This window comes from Bos indicus x Bos taurus, chromosome 5, assembly GCF_003369695.1.
Source record: "Bos indicus x Bos taurus breed Angus x Brahman F1 hybrid chromosome 5, Bos_hybrid_MaternalHap_v2.0, whole genome shotgun sequence".
In the NCBI taxonomy this organism is placed as follows: domain Eukaryota; kingdom Metazoa; phylum Chordata; class Mammalia; order Artiodactyla; family Bovidae; genus Bos; species Bos indicus x Bos taurus.
This window is the reverse complement of record NC_040080.1, coordinates 78,374,474-78,396,127: the sequence shown is the minus strand read 5'-3', so window position 1 is coordinate 78,396,127 and position 21,654 is coordinate 78,374,474. Positions and strand designations below refer to the sequence as shown.

General features: G+C 33.2%; 1 protein-coding gene across 14 annotated transcripts in view; it reads left to right on the top strand.

The window, feature by feature from the left end:
• The window catches only part of KIF21A (kinesin family member 21A), a 186,204-nt gene that overhangs the window by 127,684 nt on the left and 36,866 nt on the right, over positions 1-21,654 (top strand). For 9 of the 14 annotated variants that reach the window (XM_027542569.1, XM_027542578.1, XM_027542577.1 and 6 more), the window contains exons 11-19: positions 2,743-2,946; positions 7,687-7,725; positions 12,204-12,294; positions 14,677-14,794; positions 15,139-15,327; positions 15,765-15,964; positions 17,971-18,078; positions 21,178-21,246; positions 21,340-21,554. In XM_027542569.1, coding sequence (XP_027398370.1) covers positions 2,743-2,946; positions 7,687-7,725; positions 12,204-12,294; positions 14,677-14,794; positions 15,139-15,327; positions 15,765-15,964; positions 17,971-18,078; positions 21,178-21,246; positions 21,340-21,554 — 1,233 coding nt within the window. The remainder of the gene's footprint in view (positions 1-2,742; positions 2,947-7,686; positions 7,726-12,203; positions 12,295-14,676; positions 14,795-15,138; positions 15,328-15,764; positions 15,965-17,970; positions 18,079-21,177; positions 21,247-21,339; positions 21,555-21,654) is intronic. The other 5 variants (XM_027542574.1, XM_027542579.1, XM_027542571.1 and 2 more) reach the window with 1 other exon arrangement.

Genomic DNA, 21,654 nt, shown 5'->3' with positions numbered 1-21,654 from the left:
TATAAAATAATAACTAGTTATCTTTTAATAAACTTATACATCACATTATTTGTTGTGAAATGATAACAGTCACTAATTAATCCTAGTTTTCTGAGGTTTAAAGTTTTTGTACAAATTTCTGAAAATGTAGGAAAGTATATCCAGAGTCATCATTCTAAGAACTGATGTTTCATTTTTGTATATCACAAAAAAATATTTATTTTTTCAATGCATACTTTTGTAAAATTTTTATCACATTGTATATATTTTTTGCTATCTATTCTTTGAAATATAATAAGATATTAGGAGCATTTTAAAACGCTATTAAATATTTTTATAACATGAGTCTTGCAGGGCTCCATGAGTACTATCTCATGATTGTAATTGATTTAACTAAACACCTACAATTAGATAATTATATTTTTTCAACTTTTTAATGAGAATAGTTACTATTTTTTAAAATATTCCTTGATAAATTTTGAATTCATTGTGTATCATCCTCATAACTGTGCTAGAGAAATATATTTTTTCATCTCTTCTATGGAAGAAAAAGTGAAAGCTTTAACAGCATCATCTTTTAGGGTTCAGTGAGTGATAAAGCTGAGATGGAACTGTCAGTTTTCCTGTGTACTTCTCCTTATGCCTCACTGATTGGTCTCCAATTTAATTAAATGCAGACAGCAACAAATGTGTGGGTGGGTGAGTGGAAAGAGAAGAAATTGCAAAGAGAGAGATGTTATCTCTATAGCCCTCATAGAAAGCAGGAGTGTGGTGTGGGGTTAGTGGAGTTGGAAGTGAGCCCTAAGGGTTTCAGCCTTTATTAGCACCAGGACTGAAGCATTAATAATATGCCCTTACCAAATGCAACTGTTAAAATCTGGTACTAATAAACACAGATTATCTGATTATTATATAAATGAGCCAATTAAAAACAGATCATTATTGATACCTAATTTGTATTTTCAGTCATTCTTAGCATTCATTATTATGTACTCAGGCTCTAGCTAGATATTGAAAATATGAAAAAGTGTAAATTTTGACTTTGAGTTTTTATCATTAAGCTGAGTTTTTATATTTAGGTTGACTTCTTATTAAAAATAACAGCATTATATTCAGAATTTTCTTTACATTGATTTTGAAATCATTTAACTTAGAAGTGTGTACATTTAACACTTTTAAACATTTAAACTTTAAACAATTGTGAACATTTAAATTTTAAACTATTTAACAATTTTAAAACATTGTAGCTGTTGTGTGACGCTTAATATAAAGTAAAACAATTTCATTAAAGAATGTATAGAACACATAAAATATATTCCCTGATTTGTGTATATTCTGTCTCTAGCTGATTTCAGCAGTGTCAGGAATAATTTTGGTAGACAGTGAAAAAACACAGAGCTGACTGTCTTCTAGAGCTCAGTAGCTGCAAATAATCTAGCATCTTCCTCTGAAACATTTGAACTTATGCTAAAGTACATAGTAATATAGTTTTGAGACAGAGATGAGTGCATGCTAGTAGTAATAGGTAGTACTAGTAGGTTGCATTTTCTCCTTATAGCTCTGCCTCAATCACTCTTGGCCTTCCCAGATGGGGCTAGGTGGTAAAGAACCTGCCTGGCAATGCCGGAAATGTAAGAGATGTGGGTTCTATCCCTGGATTGGAAAGATCCCCTGGAGAAGGGCATGGCACCCACTCCAATATTCTTGCCTGAAGAATCCCCTGGACAGAGGAGCCTGATGGGCTATAGTCCATAAGGTTGCACAGTGTTGGACACCACCGAAGTGACTTAGCATGCGCGCAGTCACCCTTGCGCCAAATTGACATGGGAAATGTATTATATTGAGGTAGATAATCGTGTTCATGATGGTTTAAATTAAATGGACTTAAGGAACTGGCCTAGAGTAGTCTCTGAATCTCTTGTAATCTCAAGAATCAAGGCTGTTTTATGATCTCATCATTCATTGTTTTTGCATTTTACTAACAGCACATGCATTATTCTCCTGTCATTGTGAGGACCACTTGAGCAAACAAAAGAATGTTTTCAATTATCAGACTCAGGTTTCCTTGGTGATTTTTGTCTTTTTCCTTACCATATTCAGGAACCAGATATCTTTCAGCCAGTTAGGAGTATGTTTGACTATTTGGAAATGTTATTATAGCATGATCAATAAGGATGGAAGGAAGGGAACCATGCTGCTTGTACATTTTAAGTTTAAATAATGGGTTTACAAAGCCAGAATAACAAGTGTCTATTGGCCAGAATGCAAGTAATCTAATTATCACTGGCACTTTTGAGCACAGAATATTACTTCAAATTTATAATTATTTAATCAGGAAATTTTAAAAAATATCTCAAACACTAATGTTTAGGAACACTTTTGTTAAAAAAGCTGTACCTTGTAGCATTGTTGAAATATGTTTTGGGAAATGTTTTAGCTTGCAAAACAACTCATTTAATGTGTTCTCCATTTACTCCTAGAGTTGTCCAGTTTGCAAAGATAAAAGGTAGAATAGTAGTTGCTGGGGACTGGGAGGAGAGGGGAATGAGAAGTTATAGTGTATTTTATAAAATGGGTACAGAGTTTCAGTTGGAGAAGATGGAAAAGTCTGAAGGTAGATGGTAGCAGTCGTTGTACAACTGTATGGATGTACTTTGTGCTATAGAACTGTACACTTAAGAGACAGGGAGGTAAATTTTATGTTATGTATTATGTACCACAGTAATAAAATGTTTACAACTGAAATATATTTTTATTCACTAGGGCAAAATTATTAGAAAGTGAAGCAGTGAATGAGAATCTTCGAAAAAACTTGACAAGAGCCACATCAAGATCACCATATTTCAGCGGATCATCAGCTTTCTCCCCTACTATAGTATCCTCAGATAAAGAGACCATTGAGATTATAGACCTAGCTAAGAAAGATTTAGAGAAGCTGAAAAGAAAAGAAAAGAAGAAGAAAAAAAGGTAGTGTTATAAAATCACTTTTATATGAATCTCTATTCTTCTCACTTTTAAGGATATTTTAATTTGCAGTTGCAATGAGTATATATAACCTCATTTTTAAAAATGAAATGTCATTTAACATAGATTATAATTATATATTTTTAAAGATTTATCTCTTCCTTATATGTAAAAAATTAAATTAATTACAATAATACGGTAGTGAATTTTATTTAGACTATGATAAGGTAAAATTACTATTAGAAATTATTTTATTATTTCTTCAACTAGCTGCCTTTGCATTCCATTCATCTTTTCTGCAAAGCTTGTTCTATCATTACTTAGTATTTTCATTTTTTTCCATTTTCTAATGCAGTTAAATAGTCTCATTGATATATTCTGCTTCCTGTCTAGATTAGTTCAACTAAAGGCTAAATTAATTCATCAGGCTGTCATTTAATGTCATTTGGTCTCTTAAGTATTTTCAGCAGGACTTCTAATTTGACTATGTCAAAATTATTTATGTTATTTCAGACTTTCTGACTCTTCCAACAAGGAGTTACTCAGCTTTTCACCACTGTTCTAAGCTTCCTTTTCCTTGCATCCTGGTAGTATCTCCCTCTGAAATCAACTGGATGCAAAGAAGGGGAGGAAAATTAAAATATAACCACTTGTAATGTGCAAGTGGTTAAGACCTCGTAAATTGTGTACATGTTTACATATTGATTCTATGGTGCAGTCAAATAACTTACATAGAATATATTTTAAACATGCTGGTCAAATTAATTTTAAGCATTTTTGGCTAGATATTCCAAAGGGGAATAGGATATCTTATTTGTTAAATAGCTTGTTACAGAGGTGCACTTTGTAGAATTATTATTCACATTTAATCTAGTGCTGCTTTGCTCTGTTTATTTAGACATTTATTTTGGCAACCAGGCATATCTTCCTTGAATAGTCTGTTGACTAAAGTTGTTAAAGGTTCAAACTCTCAGAATTAATTCTGCTTTGTGTCCTTGAGTTAAGGGATTATTAGAATAATTAAAACCAGGAACTGCACATCTATGGTCTTAGGAGCATTGTAATTGCAATTGCATCCTTGAGATACTAATGTCTTAATAGGTATTGCTCATGAGTGGTTGATTATGGCAGCATTAGAAATATATAATGATTAGTTTTTTTTGTAGGGCACTTAAAACTGTAATAGTGTTCACAGAATTATCAAAACTGGTGTGACTCAACATACTGTGGAAATGAAAATGAGACCTTTGCATATAACTTATTTATTTGTAAAATTCAGTTGTGTAGTTGATCAAAATGTGAAATGGTATGACTTGTGTTTAAAGGTGTGGGTAGTTTGGGTTCATGAACAGTAAGCAAGAATATATTTCTCAAGGTCATGAGTTGATTCTGCTCTTTCCTGTTGAGGTAAATTTAGAGATGTTACCATGATCACCTGTTGGGTATGAATAATAAATAATAGGGATCCCATTAGAAACCTAGGCTCTTTTGACATTTTTATAATGATCATAGATACCATAAATTAATACCTCTGACACAGGTTATTTTTGTAACAATGCAAAGCTGTAAGCTTTTTGATTGATAAATATTATTATTTTAGTCAGTTTGATAAAACACTTCATTTATCACCAATAACTTTTAGCTGTATGTATATGTAATATAAATTCTTATTTTAAAAATGTTAGTAAGCTCTCATTTTAGCTAATGGGTCTTTTGTTACTGTTGAAACAAAAATAATAGACAAAGAGGTCCAGAAATGTTTAGAATGATAGCAACTTTATTGAAGTTAGTGATTAGTCTCTGTAGGAACTCTTTGGAGGCAGTAAGTTCTGTTTAGATATTGATTCTGGTTGAGTTGTCTTACATGTTGCATATTTATTTATTTATCAAATAGAGCATTGCAAGATTTGGTGCTACCTCAACTTTGCATATACAGTGAGTTCCATTTAAAATTGTTTGCAACTTGGAACTAATTTTTCTCTAGAAATTGTTGCAAATGTATAATGTCCAGATTTCCTAACTCACACACATAAAACGATATTTATTCATTTTATAGTATAATGTGAACAATTCAAAAGGGAATAGGAAAAGGAAAGCAGAGGGAAAAAATGAATTTCTGCCTTAGCCAGTCTCTCTTATTCCTACTTACTGACCTCCTGTGTCCCAATGGTGCCTTGATTCATTCTTCCCTTAGGAGGTCAGTTCTCATGTAATTCTTCCCTAGCCCAAAGCACTCCCAATTTCAAAATCATCTACTTCTCTCATCTCCTTAAATTCAAAGTTGGAAACAAAGCCATCTGACTAAAGGAACTCATGCCAGTGGAAATGACTTATAGCTAATAAGATTCCTCTAGGGAGATTTGTAATTTTGAAAGAGAAAGCATTAATCCAACTATTGAAAATGTGGGCAGCAATCTCACGAGGGAAAAAAAATTAAATGGTGTAGGGAAGATTTTTTTTACACCCCTTTTTGGCTGAGACTTTCCAAAACCTATCTGGAGTTTGGCCTTTGGGTTCAGTTTTGCTCAGCTGTCCCAGTTCTCATAGCTGCTTTCGTTTCTCCCACTGAATCTGCAAATTTTTTAGAAGCTCCATGTCTTTTAATTTACTTTGTTTTGTGTTGTTAGCATTTGGTTGTAGTTACTACGGGCCTCTGACAACTGTAAGTGTTGGTTGGAAGAATGGTAACTATACCATTTTTAAGTCAGAAGCTATGTTTGTTTTCAAGGAGTATGCCTTAAATCATGTTTTATGTGAACCTTTCACCCTCTTCTGCATCAAAGTTTTTATCTAAGCTACAACCAATTGTTAATATGTGTGGTTTAAAGGTTGGCTCTTCTGCCTTTCTGTGCTTATTTTCTGTTGAACTGTAAAATAATCCAAGTGTAGATAGTAAGCAAGTAAGGAAGAATAATTGAATAGGCAACATTGCCTATTTTTATTGTTTAGTTATTATACAAATGTTAGAATGGTTAGCAAGATTTGTCACAGGTCCCCCACCCCATTTAACTTTGGAAGAAACATAATAATGGAACTAAATGAAATAAAGACCGTACTCCTTTAAATTATGGAGAATTATCAGATTATTAGTTTATATCTCTGTCCCTCTAATGTCTTTTGGAACTATTGATTGCAGTTTTTTTTAAGGAAGCAATTGGAAAGGCATCTAAAGTTTACCTGTTTATTAGCTCACATCATCCATATGTTTTAATATAGCTCTCTTATGTAAGGTAAAGAAAATTTCTTCCTGTTGAAAATAGAAAATTAGGGCTGTTTGTCAGGGAACCATATTCTTTGAGCCATTATAGCTCATTATAGTCAGTATAAGCCTAAATTAGATTTTTTTGTGTGTGTATATGGATAAATAAAATTTGCCTTTCACACAGTAATCCCCATATTTTGGATATCTAGCTTTAAATGATTTGCATTATATCAATAAAAAATTCACTCATTCATCAGACTGCATTATGTTTGTATTTAGTGGTGTCAGGTTGAAACTCTAGAAATTCTAGAGATTTCTTAAGCAATGGCTTTTCTTTCCCTTTTTTAGCCATTATACTGGACATTTTGATCCCTGATGAATATCACTATGCAAATTTTTTTTCTCAGATTGCTAGTCTCTTCTTGCAATAGCAGTTTATAAGTTGATTGTGAAAACAATCACAGACCTGTGAATTAAAATCACATTATAAAATTAAAATGAGAAGTGCCTTGATGAAATGATGCATTACTAAGACTCCATCTCTTTATTTAAAAATATTGATGATTCTTAAAAGTATATTTGGAATTGCAGGCAGAAGTCTACTGTGTAAAGATTGCTATATGCTTAATCAGAGCCTAGCACATCTATCTCTCTTTTTGCCAACATGAGAGACAATGAGTATCCAGTACATTCCATTGAGTAAAGATTCCCAATTCTGTGTACTGAATATTCTTTAAACTTCAAACTTCTAAATACATATTTATAGTTTTTCTCATAGTTTACTGGTTAAAAAATAATCTTACTAATGAAAAGTACTGCATTTCCCATTTTACTGCTGCCTTTGCCTTAGATATAACCTTTTGATAGTCTAGTAATTAGTACAGTGATATTAATTTGAGTTAATAAAATTATAATTTTCCACTGATATCGTAACAAACATATTCATTTGACCATAATACCATTTCATATATAATTCTGAAATAGAATTTTTAGTGATGTTCATGTGTAGTATATTAAAATATAAAACAAGTTTAAAAATTAGTATCCTAGTATATAGTATTAATGGTATTCATATTATGGTATAAAGGCATTACTTTTTGAAGCTCTTTAAATGATGCCATAAAAAAGTCTTTTGTAAAGGTTTAAAAGGAAGACAGTATCATTGAAAGTGAGCTTTTTTTTTTTTTGGAAGCTGAGAAAAATGATCCATTTCAGATTAAGAAAAGCAATGGCATCCAAATGCTCATACTATTTATCAGCTTCATAAATTGAGAATGTACATTTTACTGCTGAGTAATTTCAACTGATAGTCTATATACTCTTCTTAGATATAATGCTGCTTGTTTTTCTACTTACTTTTTATTTATACAAAATGTATTGCCTTTTTACTGTGTATTGTCCTTTGATGATATCTTTTAAAATTTATTTTAAAGTCTTCAAGCTCATGTATCATTTTTACCTTCTTATCACTTTCGCTTTTTACTGTCTGGTTTGTCCTTCATTGGCTTGGCCTTCCAATACTGTGCCTCGTGATTTTGAAGGCTACAGAAACTTGAGGAAAGCAATCGAGAAGAAAGAAGGTTGGAATATTTCCCAGGTTTTTTATTAAAATGTCATTTAAATACTTAGTTGCCATTCACAAGGTTATGTGTTGTAGAATTATATTTCAGACTATATTAGCTTGGTGTTCCTAAAAATAACAATGATCTTATAAAATTAACAAAAACACTGAAAATATGAAAACTACTTTTTGAGGAAAAAACCCACACCAGTTATGTGAATTAAAATTCAGGCAATTTCATGTGAATTTGGTATAGACTATTATAATTTTTGTGGCTAAAAATGACCCAAGAACCCCACCATTAGACTTTTAGAACATATCTTTTGGAAACCTGTGAATAGACAGAGAATTGTTAATTTGGTGGGAACTGGCATTTTATTGCAGCACATGCTAAGTTATGGGTGGACTCTTTCTCTTCACTTCTTTATTTTATGTATCTTTGTTGGGAAAACAACATTAAAATGGCAACAGGCAAAAGGAAACTGTGGCCTTGCTACAGACAAGATTTATAAGGCATATTTAAGGTTGAATAAGAGAAACTTATTTAAATGTATCTAAAGTGAACATCAAAAGCAGGATCTTTTCCTTTTTTTTCCATTTGATATTTGAGCAAAATTTAGAAGCACACTTCTGAACTCTCAATATAATAAAAATTTGCAGTTTACTCATTTAGTACTATGATTATTTAACCATATGCCAAGTACTATTTTACTTATTAGAAATTCTCTCTATTGATTTTACTAAACATCTCCTGATTACATAATCAAAATGATTAACATAAACTGATTTCAAAATAATATTAAATATTTTAGAAGCACCACTTTATAAATTTTCTTACTTAAAATAAGCTTTTTGAGAACTTTTATTTTGTAACAATTAAACTAGTCTCTTAATTTAAATAGCTGAAACCTTAAAATTATATTTTCTTTAAGTTATTTAATAATCTACATTCCACAATTATATTCTACATATTGTATTCTAGTGAAAGTCTCTCAGTTGTGTCCAACTCTTTGCGATCCCATGGGCTATACAGTCCATGGAATTTTCCAGGCCAGAATACAGGAGTGGCTAGCCTTTCCCTTCTCCAGGGGATCTTCCCAACCCAGGGATCAAACCCAGATCTCCTGCATTGCAGGCAGATTCTTTACCAGCTGAGCCACAAGGGAAGCTTGTATTCTAAAGTTTCTATAATTTATTCTAAACTTATTTAGCATATTCTATAGTTAGAATATAATTCTATCTATAAGTTATCTTAGGACTCACCTAATTAGTTTATGTTTAGGATATTATGTTTATCATTGGGATTAAATTAGGACAATAAAATGTGAAAATTTTTCTATTTTGAAAGGTCAAAATAAAATGTATAGTTAAAGTAGTGTAATAGAAACATTTTCCCACCTTCAGTAGTTAAGTCCTTTAAATGTACTTAATGAACATAGTTCGCTTCTAATATTTATATGATCCCTAATGGATAACAAAAGCAGAATTATTTGGTGTTTTAGGACAAGGCTTCTTAGACATGAATGTGCATGTAAATAGCCTGGGGAGTTTGATAAAATGAAGATTCTGACACAGTAGGACTGAGATGGAGCCTGAGATTCTACATATCTTACAAGCTCCTGGATGATGCTGATGCTTCTCTCTCTGTGAACCGAACTTTGAGGCAATATTCTAGAATACTGGCCTTGGAGTCATGACACCTGGTTTTAAGTCCCCTTGAGTTGATAAACTTTCCCAGGGCAAAGTTTCTTTTTTTCGTTGTCAACAGAGATGTTGACGTTGGTGGTCAAGATGTCAAAGGTTTCTTCCAGATCAAAGATTCTGATTCTATGTAAACTGCAAACTTACATATTTTTCATTGCTGCTTAGACAGTTATTTTAGATATAAAATTTCTCCAGTTTATTGAGGAAAGTGTGACTATTTGCTGTATAATAATCATTAAGTATCAAATTGTACTTTAAAAGCTGAAGCTTTAAGTGAAATAGGGTGAATTAATAACGTAAACTTACTGCTGATTTTTCTGCATCAGAATTGGCACAAACAGCTTATAATGTATGAATTAATTTCATATGTAAGTGGAAGTAACATTTGTTGAGCTGGACTCTGGTGACTTGGAGGAAGTAGGAGGGTATGTTAGGTCAAGTATCTGGAACAAGGTGGTTGTATGGCTATAAACCTGAATAAGAGGAAATTTGTGCTGGAACCTGAAGTAATGAAGGAACTGATAATAACAAAAATTGTATGTTGCAACAGTTGCAGGTGAGGAAGGGAAACTGCATAGAAGAGGGAGTAAGAAATATCTCCATACACATGTTCTTTTCCTAGCTCTCAGCCTTAGGTCTATCTCAAGTATAGGACTGCTTGAGTACATGGTGCTGGCCTTTGAGTCAGATGACTGGATGAAGGGGAATTTCTTTCTAAATTTCCATCTTGAAATCCATGATGATGGAAAATCAATATCCTAAGTGATGTATGATAAGCATTCAAATATGTTCAGCATTTTTCTCTAACAAGCGATTTAACAAACTCATGGAACCTTGCTGTAGTTTACTTGGTTCCTCTCCAGTTAATTGATGTTCTTGCTAGTAGTTTCTACTCACTCTAGAGACGTGCTGTACTCCATGCGTCTTTATGCATCTTTCAATTTGTACAATTTTACTCCAACATAATTAGTATGTGAGACTCAGGCAGAGGTGCCAAACAGAGATGCTCATGCACAGTCATAGGGATGAATATGTTTAATAAATCTTTCATGTGCATTTATTATGCACATACCGTGGGTACTGGGCATATAATTCTGAGCCAAACACACATGATCCCTACCTTCATGAGACTTAAACAGTCTAGTGGGGGAAGATAGAAATTAAAGAAATAACTACCTAAATAAACATAAATTAAGAATTATGAAAATTTTGAAAATTAAGAATTTTCAAAGGAAAAGTATTTATATTCATCTTGTTCTGAGTTCAAAAATGTCTCTGAGAATTGGGACCTAGAGTTAAACATTACAGATTAATAATAATAGCAGGGCCTACATAAGATTAATTTTTTAGCCCAGAAGCTAAAAATAAGTCCATGTATTAGGGCAGTTATTTAATGTAGCAGAATATCTGAAAGAAATGATATCTGTTATAAAGATATTCTGATAAAATTTTTAAACTACTTCTAAGGAAATTTTATTTCAAGAATATTGCTTTATTCAAGTGTTCTTTTTATTCTTAATGATTTAAAAAGTTTACTAAAGCACAAGAAGAAAATATTCACATATAGATTCATTTGAAATTCATTTTCTTAATACTATCTAGCTTGATAAAAATACATGAGTCTGACGAACAAAAGTATAACTTCTGTGCGTGATTGATCATGGTTGCTAAACCAAGAAGGGTCAGAGTGATGTAACTATTTAAATTTTTTTCTTGTTGTGGACTCTTCTTTTTCTCATGGCCACTAGGGCTGAAGTAGCTTAGCTTTAACACTATTTGACATCAGTTCGGAGAAGGCAGTGGCAACCCACTCCAGTATTCTTGCCTGGAAAATCCCATGGGTGGAGGAGCCTGGTAGGCTGCAGTCCATGGGGACGCTAAGAGTTGGACACGACTGAGTGACTTCACTTTCACTTTTCACTTTCCTGCATTAGAGAAGGAAATGGCAACCCACTCCAGTGTTCTTGCCTGGAGAATCCCAGGGACGGGGGAGCCTGGTGGGCTGCCTGTCTATGGGGTCGCAGAGAGTCAGACACGACTGAAGCGACTTAGCAGCAGTAGCAGCAGCAGCATGCAGTTAGAGCTGTTGTACTGATACCCGAGAACGAGACTTTTGTTTGGTTGGTGAATCTTGTGGCTGATCCTGAAATTTCCTATTAAATCAGTGGTCAGGCTGAACTTCAGACAGTTTTGATGTGTGGAGATCCATTTCTGTGAGAACATTATGAAAAACAGACCTGTGCTACAGGGATGACCTAGGAGAAAAGAGCCGGTGCTATTACCAGGAGAAATCTGAACACAATGACAGATGCAACCAGTGGAGACAAACCTACCGTGGGCAGATTTATCCTTAAATGTATTAGGACATCAATAAAAATGAAGTTTCTATATCTTTGTATTAAGATGAGAAAAAATTTAGATATTTAGATGAGAAAACAAAACTATTTTTAATTTCCATTGAAATTAGTTTGCCTGCATTCTAGCTTATTGAATGTTACTCTGAGTAGTTCTTAGATATCGTATCAGGTGTCATGCTCCAGGGTATAATCTATTCCTCACTGTTTCTAGAAAATAAGATTTTCTCCAATTATATAAATTCATTACACTATGAGTTGAATGGCAGTTTCTATTTTCCTCTGAAGCATCAGACATGATAACTTTGCTCTTTGTTAAATGATGAACTCTTCTCATTTGTTTTCAGAAATAATTGATGGTTTTTAAAAATCTATAAGGAGAAAAGTGAACAATTTTCCTCTTTAATACTATACATTTTGTTTCTTTTTTTTTTTGAAGTGTGGCTGGTAAAGAGGATAATACAGACACTGACCAAGAGAAAAAAGAAGAAAAGAATATTTCAGAAAGAGAAAACATTGAATTAGAAGTTGTAAGTATGAAAACATGAACCTGGAGCTTTGAGTCCCTAGATTAGGTTATTCTTGGTTGCTGATAACTATGCTAACCTGTATGTAGAAAAGAGAATCAATTATCATGCATCCATTTTAAACTGTTTTCTTGAGGATTTCTTTTCTTCAGAAATGTGAGCTATGAAATATTAGCAACTTATAGTCTTATGCATTATGAAAACATTTTCTAAGGGATGATAGAGTACTAAGAGATAAAGTACTCTTTGATTTAAGACAAAGTTATTATAAAATAACCTTAAAATTGTATATTGATTTATTTTAACAAGAAGTGAAATTTTTATGCTCTTATACTTCATAATCACACAGTCTCTCTTTTTTGTATTTATTCAGTGAGACTTTATTGCAAATTTTAATATGTGAAGTATTATAATAGAGGCGGGGCAAAATTAAATCATACTGCTAGGCACACTCCATAATGCTGCTGCTAAGTTACTTCAGTCGTGTCCGACTCTGTGTGACCCCATAGACGGCAGCCCACCAGGCTTCCCCATCCCTGGGATTCTCCAGGCAAGAACACTGGAGTGGGTTGCCATTTCCTTCTCCAATGCAGGAAAGTAAAAAGTGAAAGTGAAGTCTCTCAGTCGTATCCGACTCTTAGTGACCCCATGGACTGCAGCCTACCATGCTCCTCCGTCCATGGGATTTTCCAGGCAAGAGTACTGGAGTGGGGTGCCATTGCCTTCTCCAACACTCCATAATATTGAGGGAAAAAGAAATATTCTAACTGACTTTTATTTTTTTGTTTTTTCTTTATTTTATTTTATTTATTTTTTACTGAAATGTGGTTGCTTTACAATATTGTTCATTTCTGCTGTAAAGCAGAGTGAGTTAGTTATATGTATCCATATATCCACTCTTTTTTAGATATCTTTCCCATTTAGGTCACCACAGATCATTGAGTAGACTTCCATTTGGTATACAGTAGGTTCTCATTAGTTATCTGTAATATATATATGTCTATCCCTATCTTCCAAATCATCCCACCTCTCCTCACCTCCTCGGTAACCATACATTTGTTCTCTTCATCTATGATTCTATATCTGCTTTACAAATAAATTCATCTATATCATTTTTCTAAATTCCATATATGTGTATTAATATACTATATTTTTTCTTTCTAACTTACTTCACTCTATATGACATTCTCTAGACCACCCATATCTCTGCAAATGGTACTATTTTGTTCTTTTTTTATGACTGAGTAATATTCCATTGTATATATGTACCACATTTTTTTATCCATTCCTCTGCCAATGGACATTTAGATTGTCTCCATGTCCTGGCTATTACATATAGTGCTACAATGAACAGGGAGCCTGAATCTTTTTGAATTATGGTTTTCTCCAGATATATGCTTAGGAGTGGGATTGGTAGGTCATATGATAGCTCTATTGTTAGTTTTTTAAGGAACCTCCATTCTCTGTCTATAGTGCCTGTACCTATTTACATTCCCACCAATAGCATAAGCGAGTTCCCTTTCCTCTATACCTTCTCCAGCAGTATTGTTTGTAGATTTTTTTCATGATAGCCACTCTGACCAGTGTGAGATTTTGCATTTCTCTGATAATTAGTGAAGTTGAGCATCTTTTCATGTGTTTGTTGACCTGTATGTCTTCTTTGGTGAAATTTCTATTTAAGTCTTCCAACCATTTTTGATTGGATGGTTCATTTTTTGATATTAATATTTAGCTTAATGAGCTCTTTGTATATTTTGGAGATTAATCCTTTATCAATAGCTTCATTTGCAAATATTTTATCCCATTCTTAAGGCTGTCTTTTTGTTTATGGTTTCCTTTGCTGTGCAAAAGTTTTTAAGTTTAGTTAGGTTTCATTTGTTTATTTTTGTTTTTGTCTTCATTAGTCTAGGCAGTTGATTGAAAAAGATCTTGCTGTGATTTATGTCAAAGAGTGTTTTGCCTATATTTTCCTCTAAGTGTTTTATAGTATCTTGCCTTATATTTAGGTTTTTAATACATTTTGAATTTATATTTCTGTATAGTGACAGAGAGTGTTCTAGTTTCATTCTTTTACATGCAGCAGTCCAGTTTTCCCAGCACCATTTATTGAAGAAATTGTCTTTTCCCCACTGTATATTCTTGCCTCCTTTGTCATAGATTAAGTGGCTGTAGGTCTGTGGGTTTATTTCTGAACTTCCTATCCTGTTCCATTGATCTATATGTCTGTTTCTATGCCAGTACCATACTGTTTTGATGACTGTAGCTGTGTAGTATAGTCTGAAGTCAGGAAGCCTGATTCTTCCAGCTCTGTTCTTTCTCAAGATTACTTTGGGTATTCGAGGTCTTATATTGTGCTATTAATAGACACTTTACATCACATTTTAGGAAGAAAGTCAGGAAGTGAGTGATCATGAAGATGAGGAAGAGGAAGAGGAGGAGGAAGAAGATGACATTGAAGGGGGTGAAAGCTCTGATGAATCAGATTCTGAATCAGATGAAAAAGGTATTTGTCCTTTGGTGCAAGGACAAAAATTTATTTTGGGAAATTGTTTAAAACATGACAGAAAGATCTTAGCACTCTCCATCTCATCCTTGTATGCCCTCCAAGACTCATGTTCATCTCTTATTGTAGTTAGTCATTATATGACTTCCATTTTTATTTGGAACCAGTGGTATTTCTTGTCCTTGACCAATGTGAACACTCTTTATCTTGTTGCCACTTTTTTAGTTTTGGGTATATTCAGGATATTTTCCTTACAGCTGCCAGGTGAATACTTGAATGTAGAGATGATTTTCATGCTTTGATTACAGCCTATCCAGTATTTTTATTTTTTTCTTTTATACTAGCCAATTATCAAGCAGACTTAGCAAACATTACTTGTGAAATTGCAATCAAGCAAAAGCTGATTGATGAACTAGAAAATAGCCAGAAAAGACTGCAGACGCTGAAAAAACAGTATGAAGAGAAGCTAATGATGCTACAACATAAAATTCGGGACACACAGCTTGAAAGAGACCAAGTGCTTCAAAACTTAGGTAAGAATTATATTTAATTCAAATTAAAGTTCAGAGTAAATTGTCACATTGGATTTTTATCTTCTCTTCCTTTACAGGAAAAAAAGTTATATTAGAAGTCACATTAAATGCTAATTTATCTGATTATGTTAAATATTACTGTTCATTTTTGTTTTTTCATGCTGGTATATGTCTAGGCTATTTTTTTTCCCCAAAGTTGTGGCTAATTGTTTTAATGCCTTGATTTATGCTGGGAACTTTTTTTAAATTAGAAAAATAAAAATTCAATGGCTGTTAAGTAAGAATCAATATTAAAAGAGAGAGTAATTAAAAGACACCCTGGCCTCCTGAGGTTTGTATTTGGGAGGTAGTTCTTCTCTAAGGTCATGAATTATAAATCTGTAAAATAAATATCTGTATCTCACAAAAACAAATGCAAATATTGTTTGGTCGTTTAGGCTCAATGGAATCTTACTCAGAAGAAAAGGCAAAAAAAGTGAGGTCTGAATATGAAAAGAAACTACAAGCCATGAATAAAGAACTGCAGAGACTTCAGGCAGCTCAGAAAGAGCATGCAAGGTTGCTTAAAAATCAGTCCCAATATGAAAAACAATTGAAGAAATTACAGCAGGATGTGATGGAAATGAAGAAAACTAAGGTATTGATTATATTTTCAATTAATGTTTGATGGTAATACTTGTGTCATTTGGGACCAAAAAAATTATTGTGGTTCTTTCTGTATTCTGTATTCTTTCTGTAACCTAGAAATGATGCACTTCCTTTTGGCAGTTAGTCGTTGTTTCCTATAGTTATCCATTATCAGAGTCTTTCTTTGAAATGGCTGAAAATCATGTGGTCAGTAGGACTTCTCTGACTTTAATGGATATTTATCTTTATTTTCTTAAAACTCTTACAGATTAGCAAAAGTAAAAATATTTCAAGCATGCAAAAAGTCAGAGATAAAAACAATGAACAATATATTCAGTGTCTAGTTTAAGGTATTAAATATTACAGATATGTACAAAACCTCCTATATATCCATTCCTGATCATAGTCTCCTTTCTCTTAGAGGTGGCTATCTTGAATTTGGTGGTTATTGTTCCCATGCATAAAAAACTGCAAGTTTTTTTCCCTTCACCAAAGAGAGTATGTGAATTCTTATCTGTTATTGTTTTTGTTTTAGAATAGATTATTCTTAACATTTTGCCATGAAAATCAATGTAGTTTCCTTAGGAAGTGTGGAAATGATTGAAAAAGTAGTTAGGTTATTATGTTGTATAGTTGCTGATGACAACAAAAATACCAAAAATAACAAGTGCTTACTATAATGCCAGGCACTGTTATAGGCACAAGGTGGGTATAAACTCATTGAATTCTCAAAGAAATCCAATCCCATAGAAATATTCAGTTCAGTTCAGTTCAGTTCAGTCACTCAGTCGTGTCCGACTCTTTGAGACCCCATGAATCACAGCACGCCAGGCCTCCCTGTCCATCACCAACTCCTGGAGTTCACTCAAACTCATGTCCATCGAGTCAGTGATGCCATCCAGCCATTTCATTCTCTATCATCCCCATCTCCTCCTGCCCCCAATCCCTCCAAGCATCAGGGTCTTTTCCAATGAGTCAACTCTTTGCATCAGATGTCCAAAGTATTAAAGTTTCAGCTTTAGCGTCAGTCCTGCCAATGAACACCCAGGACTGATCTCCTTTAGGATGGACTGGTTGGATCTCCTTGCAGTCCAAGGGACTCTCAAGAGTCTTCTCCAACACCACAGTTCAAAAGCGTCAATTCTTTGGTGCTCAGCTTTCTTCATAGTCCAACTCTCACATTCATACATGACCATTGGAAAAACCATAGCCTTGAATAGACGGACCTTTGTTGGCAAAGTAATATCTCTGCTTTTCAATATGCTATCTAGGTTGGTCATACCTTTCCTTCCAAGGAGTAAGTGTCTTTTAATTTCATGGCTGCAGTCAACATCTGCAGTGATTTTGGAGCCCAAAAAAATAAAGTCTGACACTGTTTCCACTGTTTCCCCATCTATCTGCCATGAAGTGATGGGACCAGATGCCATGATCTTATACATTAGAAAACCAAAGCCTGGAGTGATTAAGTAACTAGTTCAAGGTCACACAGCTACTGATAATAAGTTAAATACCAAAAACTTATTCTAGTAATAAAACCCCTGGATTGAATATAAAAAGCTTAGAACAGTAAGTAATTTGATAGAAGTATTCATATGTTAAAAAGGGCTTCCCTGGTAGCTCAGAGAGTAAAGTGTCTACCTGCAATGTGGGAGACCTGGGTTCTATCCCTGGGTCAGGAAGATCCCCTGGAGAAGGAAATGGCAACCTACTCCAGTACTCTTGCCTGAAAAATTCTGTGGATGAAGGAGCCTAGTAGGCTACAGTCCATGGGATCCCAAAGAGTCAGACATGACTGAGTAACTTCACTGGTTCACTGGATTAATATGTTAGAAGTGTTTTCAAAATATAAATACATTAATCTTATGAAAATAAGAACTGACCATTTAACATGTTGCAAAACTCCACATTTTTTCTTGTTCAGTATTCAGAATCCTGAGTATACTTCCATACGTATGATTTATTTAATGAATATTGTAAAAGGGTAATCACAGTAGATATATTTACTTAATACTTTAGGTTCGCTTAATGAAACAAATGAAAGAAGAACAAGAAAAAGCCCGATTGACAGAATCTAGAAGAAACAGAGAGATTGCTCAACTGAAAAAGGATCAACGTAAAAGAGATGTGAGTGGACCCACTTATGTAAAAATACTGTATGTCAATAATATTGTTCAATAAATGGAAGATATTTTTTGATAACTTTATTAAAAAAGGGACAATAAAGCATTTTTATATATGGAATTTATTATAGTATGTAGATTATAGTAATTCAATATAAAAGTTTATGAAAAACAGTATAATATTACTATAAGTTTTATTGGAGGCTTATCCTAAATGATCAGATGGAAGAAAGTGGCAAATAATAATTGATTATTTCTAGGGAGACCAAGGAAGTAGTTACAGTAAAATAGTGATTTTTAATGTGTTTCCAAAGACAGAGATTCTTATGAATGTTCCTTAACTAATAACCAGACTTCACTAGAAGAGACTTTACTAAGGGCTATACAAATTTTTGTATTCTTTGACCCAAGAATTATGTTTCCATGAACTCAGACTAAGCAAATAATTTAAACTAAGAAAAATTACATTACAGTATGTTAAAATCTTCACTTTAGGTTATTTGTAGTAATGAAAAATGTAAAACCAACTAAGATGTGTGACAGTAGAGGTGACAGTTAAATAAATTATAATTCATTCCATTTAAGGGTATTTATTCATCTGCTAACAATTAGAATTTGGAAACTGCATAGTAAAATGAAAAATGACTATGCTTTAACATTAAGTGTAAAGTAACATTTTATATATGAATGCTTATTTACAATGACAGAAAAATTTTAAAGATGCATATCAATATGCTAAATTTTATTGTATTAAAATTATAGGTTCTAGTTGATTGGATTTTTTCTTTCCAAATTTTTGACAATATAGTTATTTATGACTTTTTTTTTTTAAAGGAGCCATCATCTTCTTTACCACAATATCAGTTAGGTTCCAGCCTTTGTTCCATTTTCCTCACCCAACTTTTTCTAAATTCTTCCTGAATAAAACATGAATATACAAGATATTTTAGAAAATAGAAATCTGTTTTGTGAGCTAAAGATGAAATTAGGGAGCTAGAGAATGACTAATAAGATAGAAAAATAAATATGTTAGTCAGATGACTCCCATATTTATAACTATATATATGTATTAATTTTCCCAAGATATTAATGTATTTTAATAATCAGTCTATTTTATCATTTTTAATACCTGGTGATTTTAGATCTTGTTAATGTCAGTACATTGTTACTGAAATCAGGTAGAATCATACTCTAGCATATGGTCTGTTCTTTTTTTCCTGCTTTTTAAAAAATTGATAAAACTCATATGCCATAAAACTCAGTTTTAACCTATAAAATTCAAATATTTAGTATGTTCACAAATTTGTACAACAATCACCATTCCATAACATTTTCATCACTCTGAAAAGAAACCGCAGACCAATTAGCAATTACTCCCAGTCCTCTCTTTCTCTGGCTCCTGACAGCAACTAATCTACTTCCTGCCTATGTATTTGCCTATTCTAGACATTTTGTATACGTGGAATCATACAATATGTAGCCTTTTGTGTCTGGCTTCTTTCATTTAGTATATTTTGAAGGTTTATCCATGTTATAGCATATATCAGTAGTATATTTTTTTTTTAATGACTATATGTACCAAGCACATTTTGCTAATCCATTCTTCAATTGTTGGGCATTTTGGTTGTTTTGACTTTTAGGCTATTTATTTCATTTTTAATGAAATTTTTTAGTGACAGGCATGATTTCCTTACAGTGTATGCTACCTACTTCTTTATTACTAAGTTGGACACAACGATTAAACAACAACAGCATATGATGTATAGAGAGATCAATATTGAACAATTAATTCCCAAGACTGAACTTTTGAATTTTATCCACACATATGATGTCTCTTTTCTGGCTAATCATATAAAAAGCTACCATTTCAGACTTTTTCCTCTCTTTAAATATGCCTTGTGTGCATATTCTACTCCTGTCTAAAGTGTTTCTTGTAATACTCAATTTGAACCCTTAGAGAACCAAATATGTTGTGTATGTCGTACAAAAATTATGAGTGAGCTTGAGATTTGATTTTTAATATGAAGAAATTAAATTTAGTAACAAGCTTGAAACTATAGGTTAATTTTAACTTTGGATAGTTCATTAATTTAAAAAGATTTATTAGTTTTTCTTCCCTGTCTATTATTGTATAGGCAAGGTGTCACAGTGATAAGACAGAGTCCTTTTCTCAACGGATTCCTATCTGATAAGAATATATATAAACTTGGAATGAATCATCTGTTTGAATTTGGGATGCACAACATAGAGAGCTATTTGTTACATCACAGAGTTGAAGTCCTAGAAGAGATGTTTGTGATCAAGTCCAAGTCCAAAGCTTTGCCCATGATCACAGAGTTAAATAAATGACAGAACCAGAACATGTTTTATTTTTAGTCCAAAACTATTTCCTAAATTATGTCCCTGTAAAATGGCTTAAAGTAATTAATAATTTTCTTTATCATGTAGACTACCTAGAAACAAATTGGTAGCCAGTTAATTTTATTGACCAATATAGTATTTCCAAAGTTATTATAAAGTGCTAATACAATTAATATATGTTCTCTCTATATTTAAACCAGAGTTTATAATTATTGTATACCTTGTATTACAAGGTAGTGTATTGAAAATATCTATTGAAAATATTCTAAACTGTGTTTCTTCCTGGTTGCCTCAGCCAGCAACCAAAACAGAAATGAGATATTTGTGAAGTGTTTAGGAAGATACTTGCATATAGTAAGCCCTTTATTGCTGCTGTGTTGTGTTTAGTCACTCAGTTGTGTCCTGCTCTTTGTGACCCCGTGGACTGTAGCCCACCAGCCTCCTCTGTCCATGGGATTCTCCAAGCAAGAACACTAGAGTGTGTTGCCATGCCCTCTTCCAGGGGATCTTCCTGACCCAAGGATAGAACTTGTGTCTCTTTATGTCTCCTGCAGCAGGAGATGGGTTCTTTAACTCTAGTGCCACCTGCGAAGTCCATAGTAATGGATGCAAGGTGATTATTAGCTCAGATGCTACTGAGAATTCTTACAGTTCCCAGTGAAATGGGACAGTGAAAATAAAGAAGTAAGAAGTATTTTATCTTTCAGTTTACTATTTTAACTTATTCAATATTATTTTATAGCATCAACTTAGACTTCTAGAAGCCCAAAAAAGAAACCAAGAAGTGGTTCTTCGTCGCAAAACAGAAGAGGCAAGTAGACCATTTGGAGGAAACATTCTGGCTTTGAAATAAATTATGTATTTCTATAGACTGAGAATGAGTCAGTCTCCATTGCTATTTCAGGTTACAGCTCTTCGTCGGCAAGTAAGGCCCATGTCAGATAAAGTGGCTGGGAAAGTCACTCGGAAGTTGAGCTCATCTGATACTCCTGTTCAGGACACAGGTTCCAGTACAGCTGCTGTAGAAACAGATGCATTAAGAGCTGGAGCCCAGCAAAAAATGAGAATTCCTGTGGCCAGAGTCCAGGCCTTACCTACACCCACGGCAAATGGAACCAGGTAAGCATGTTCTTCTGTTCCTACTGATGTAATCTTTACATCACTGAATGTTGGACTTAAATGAAAAACAGCTCATCATTTGGCATCACATAATCAAACA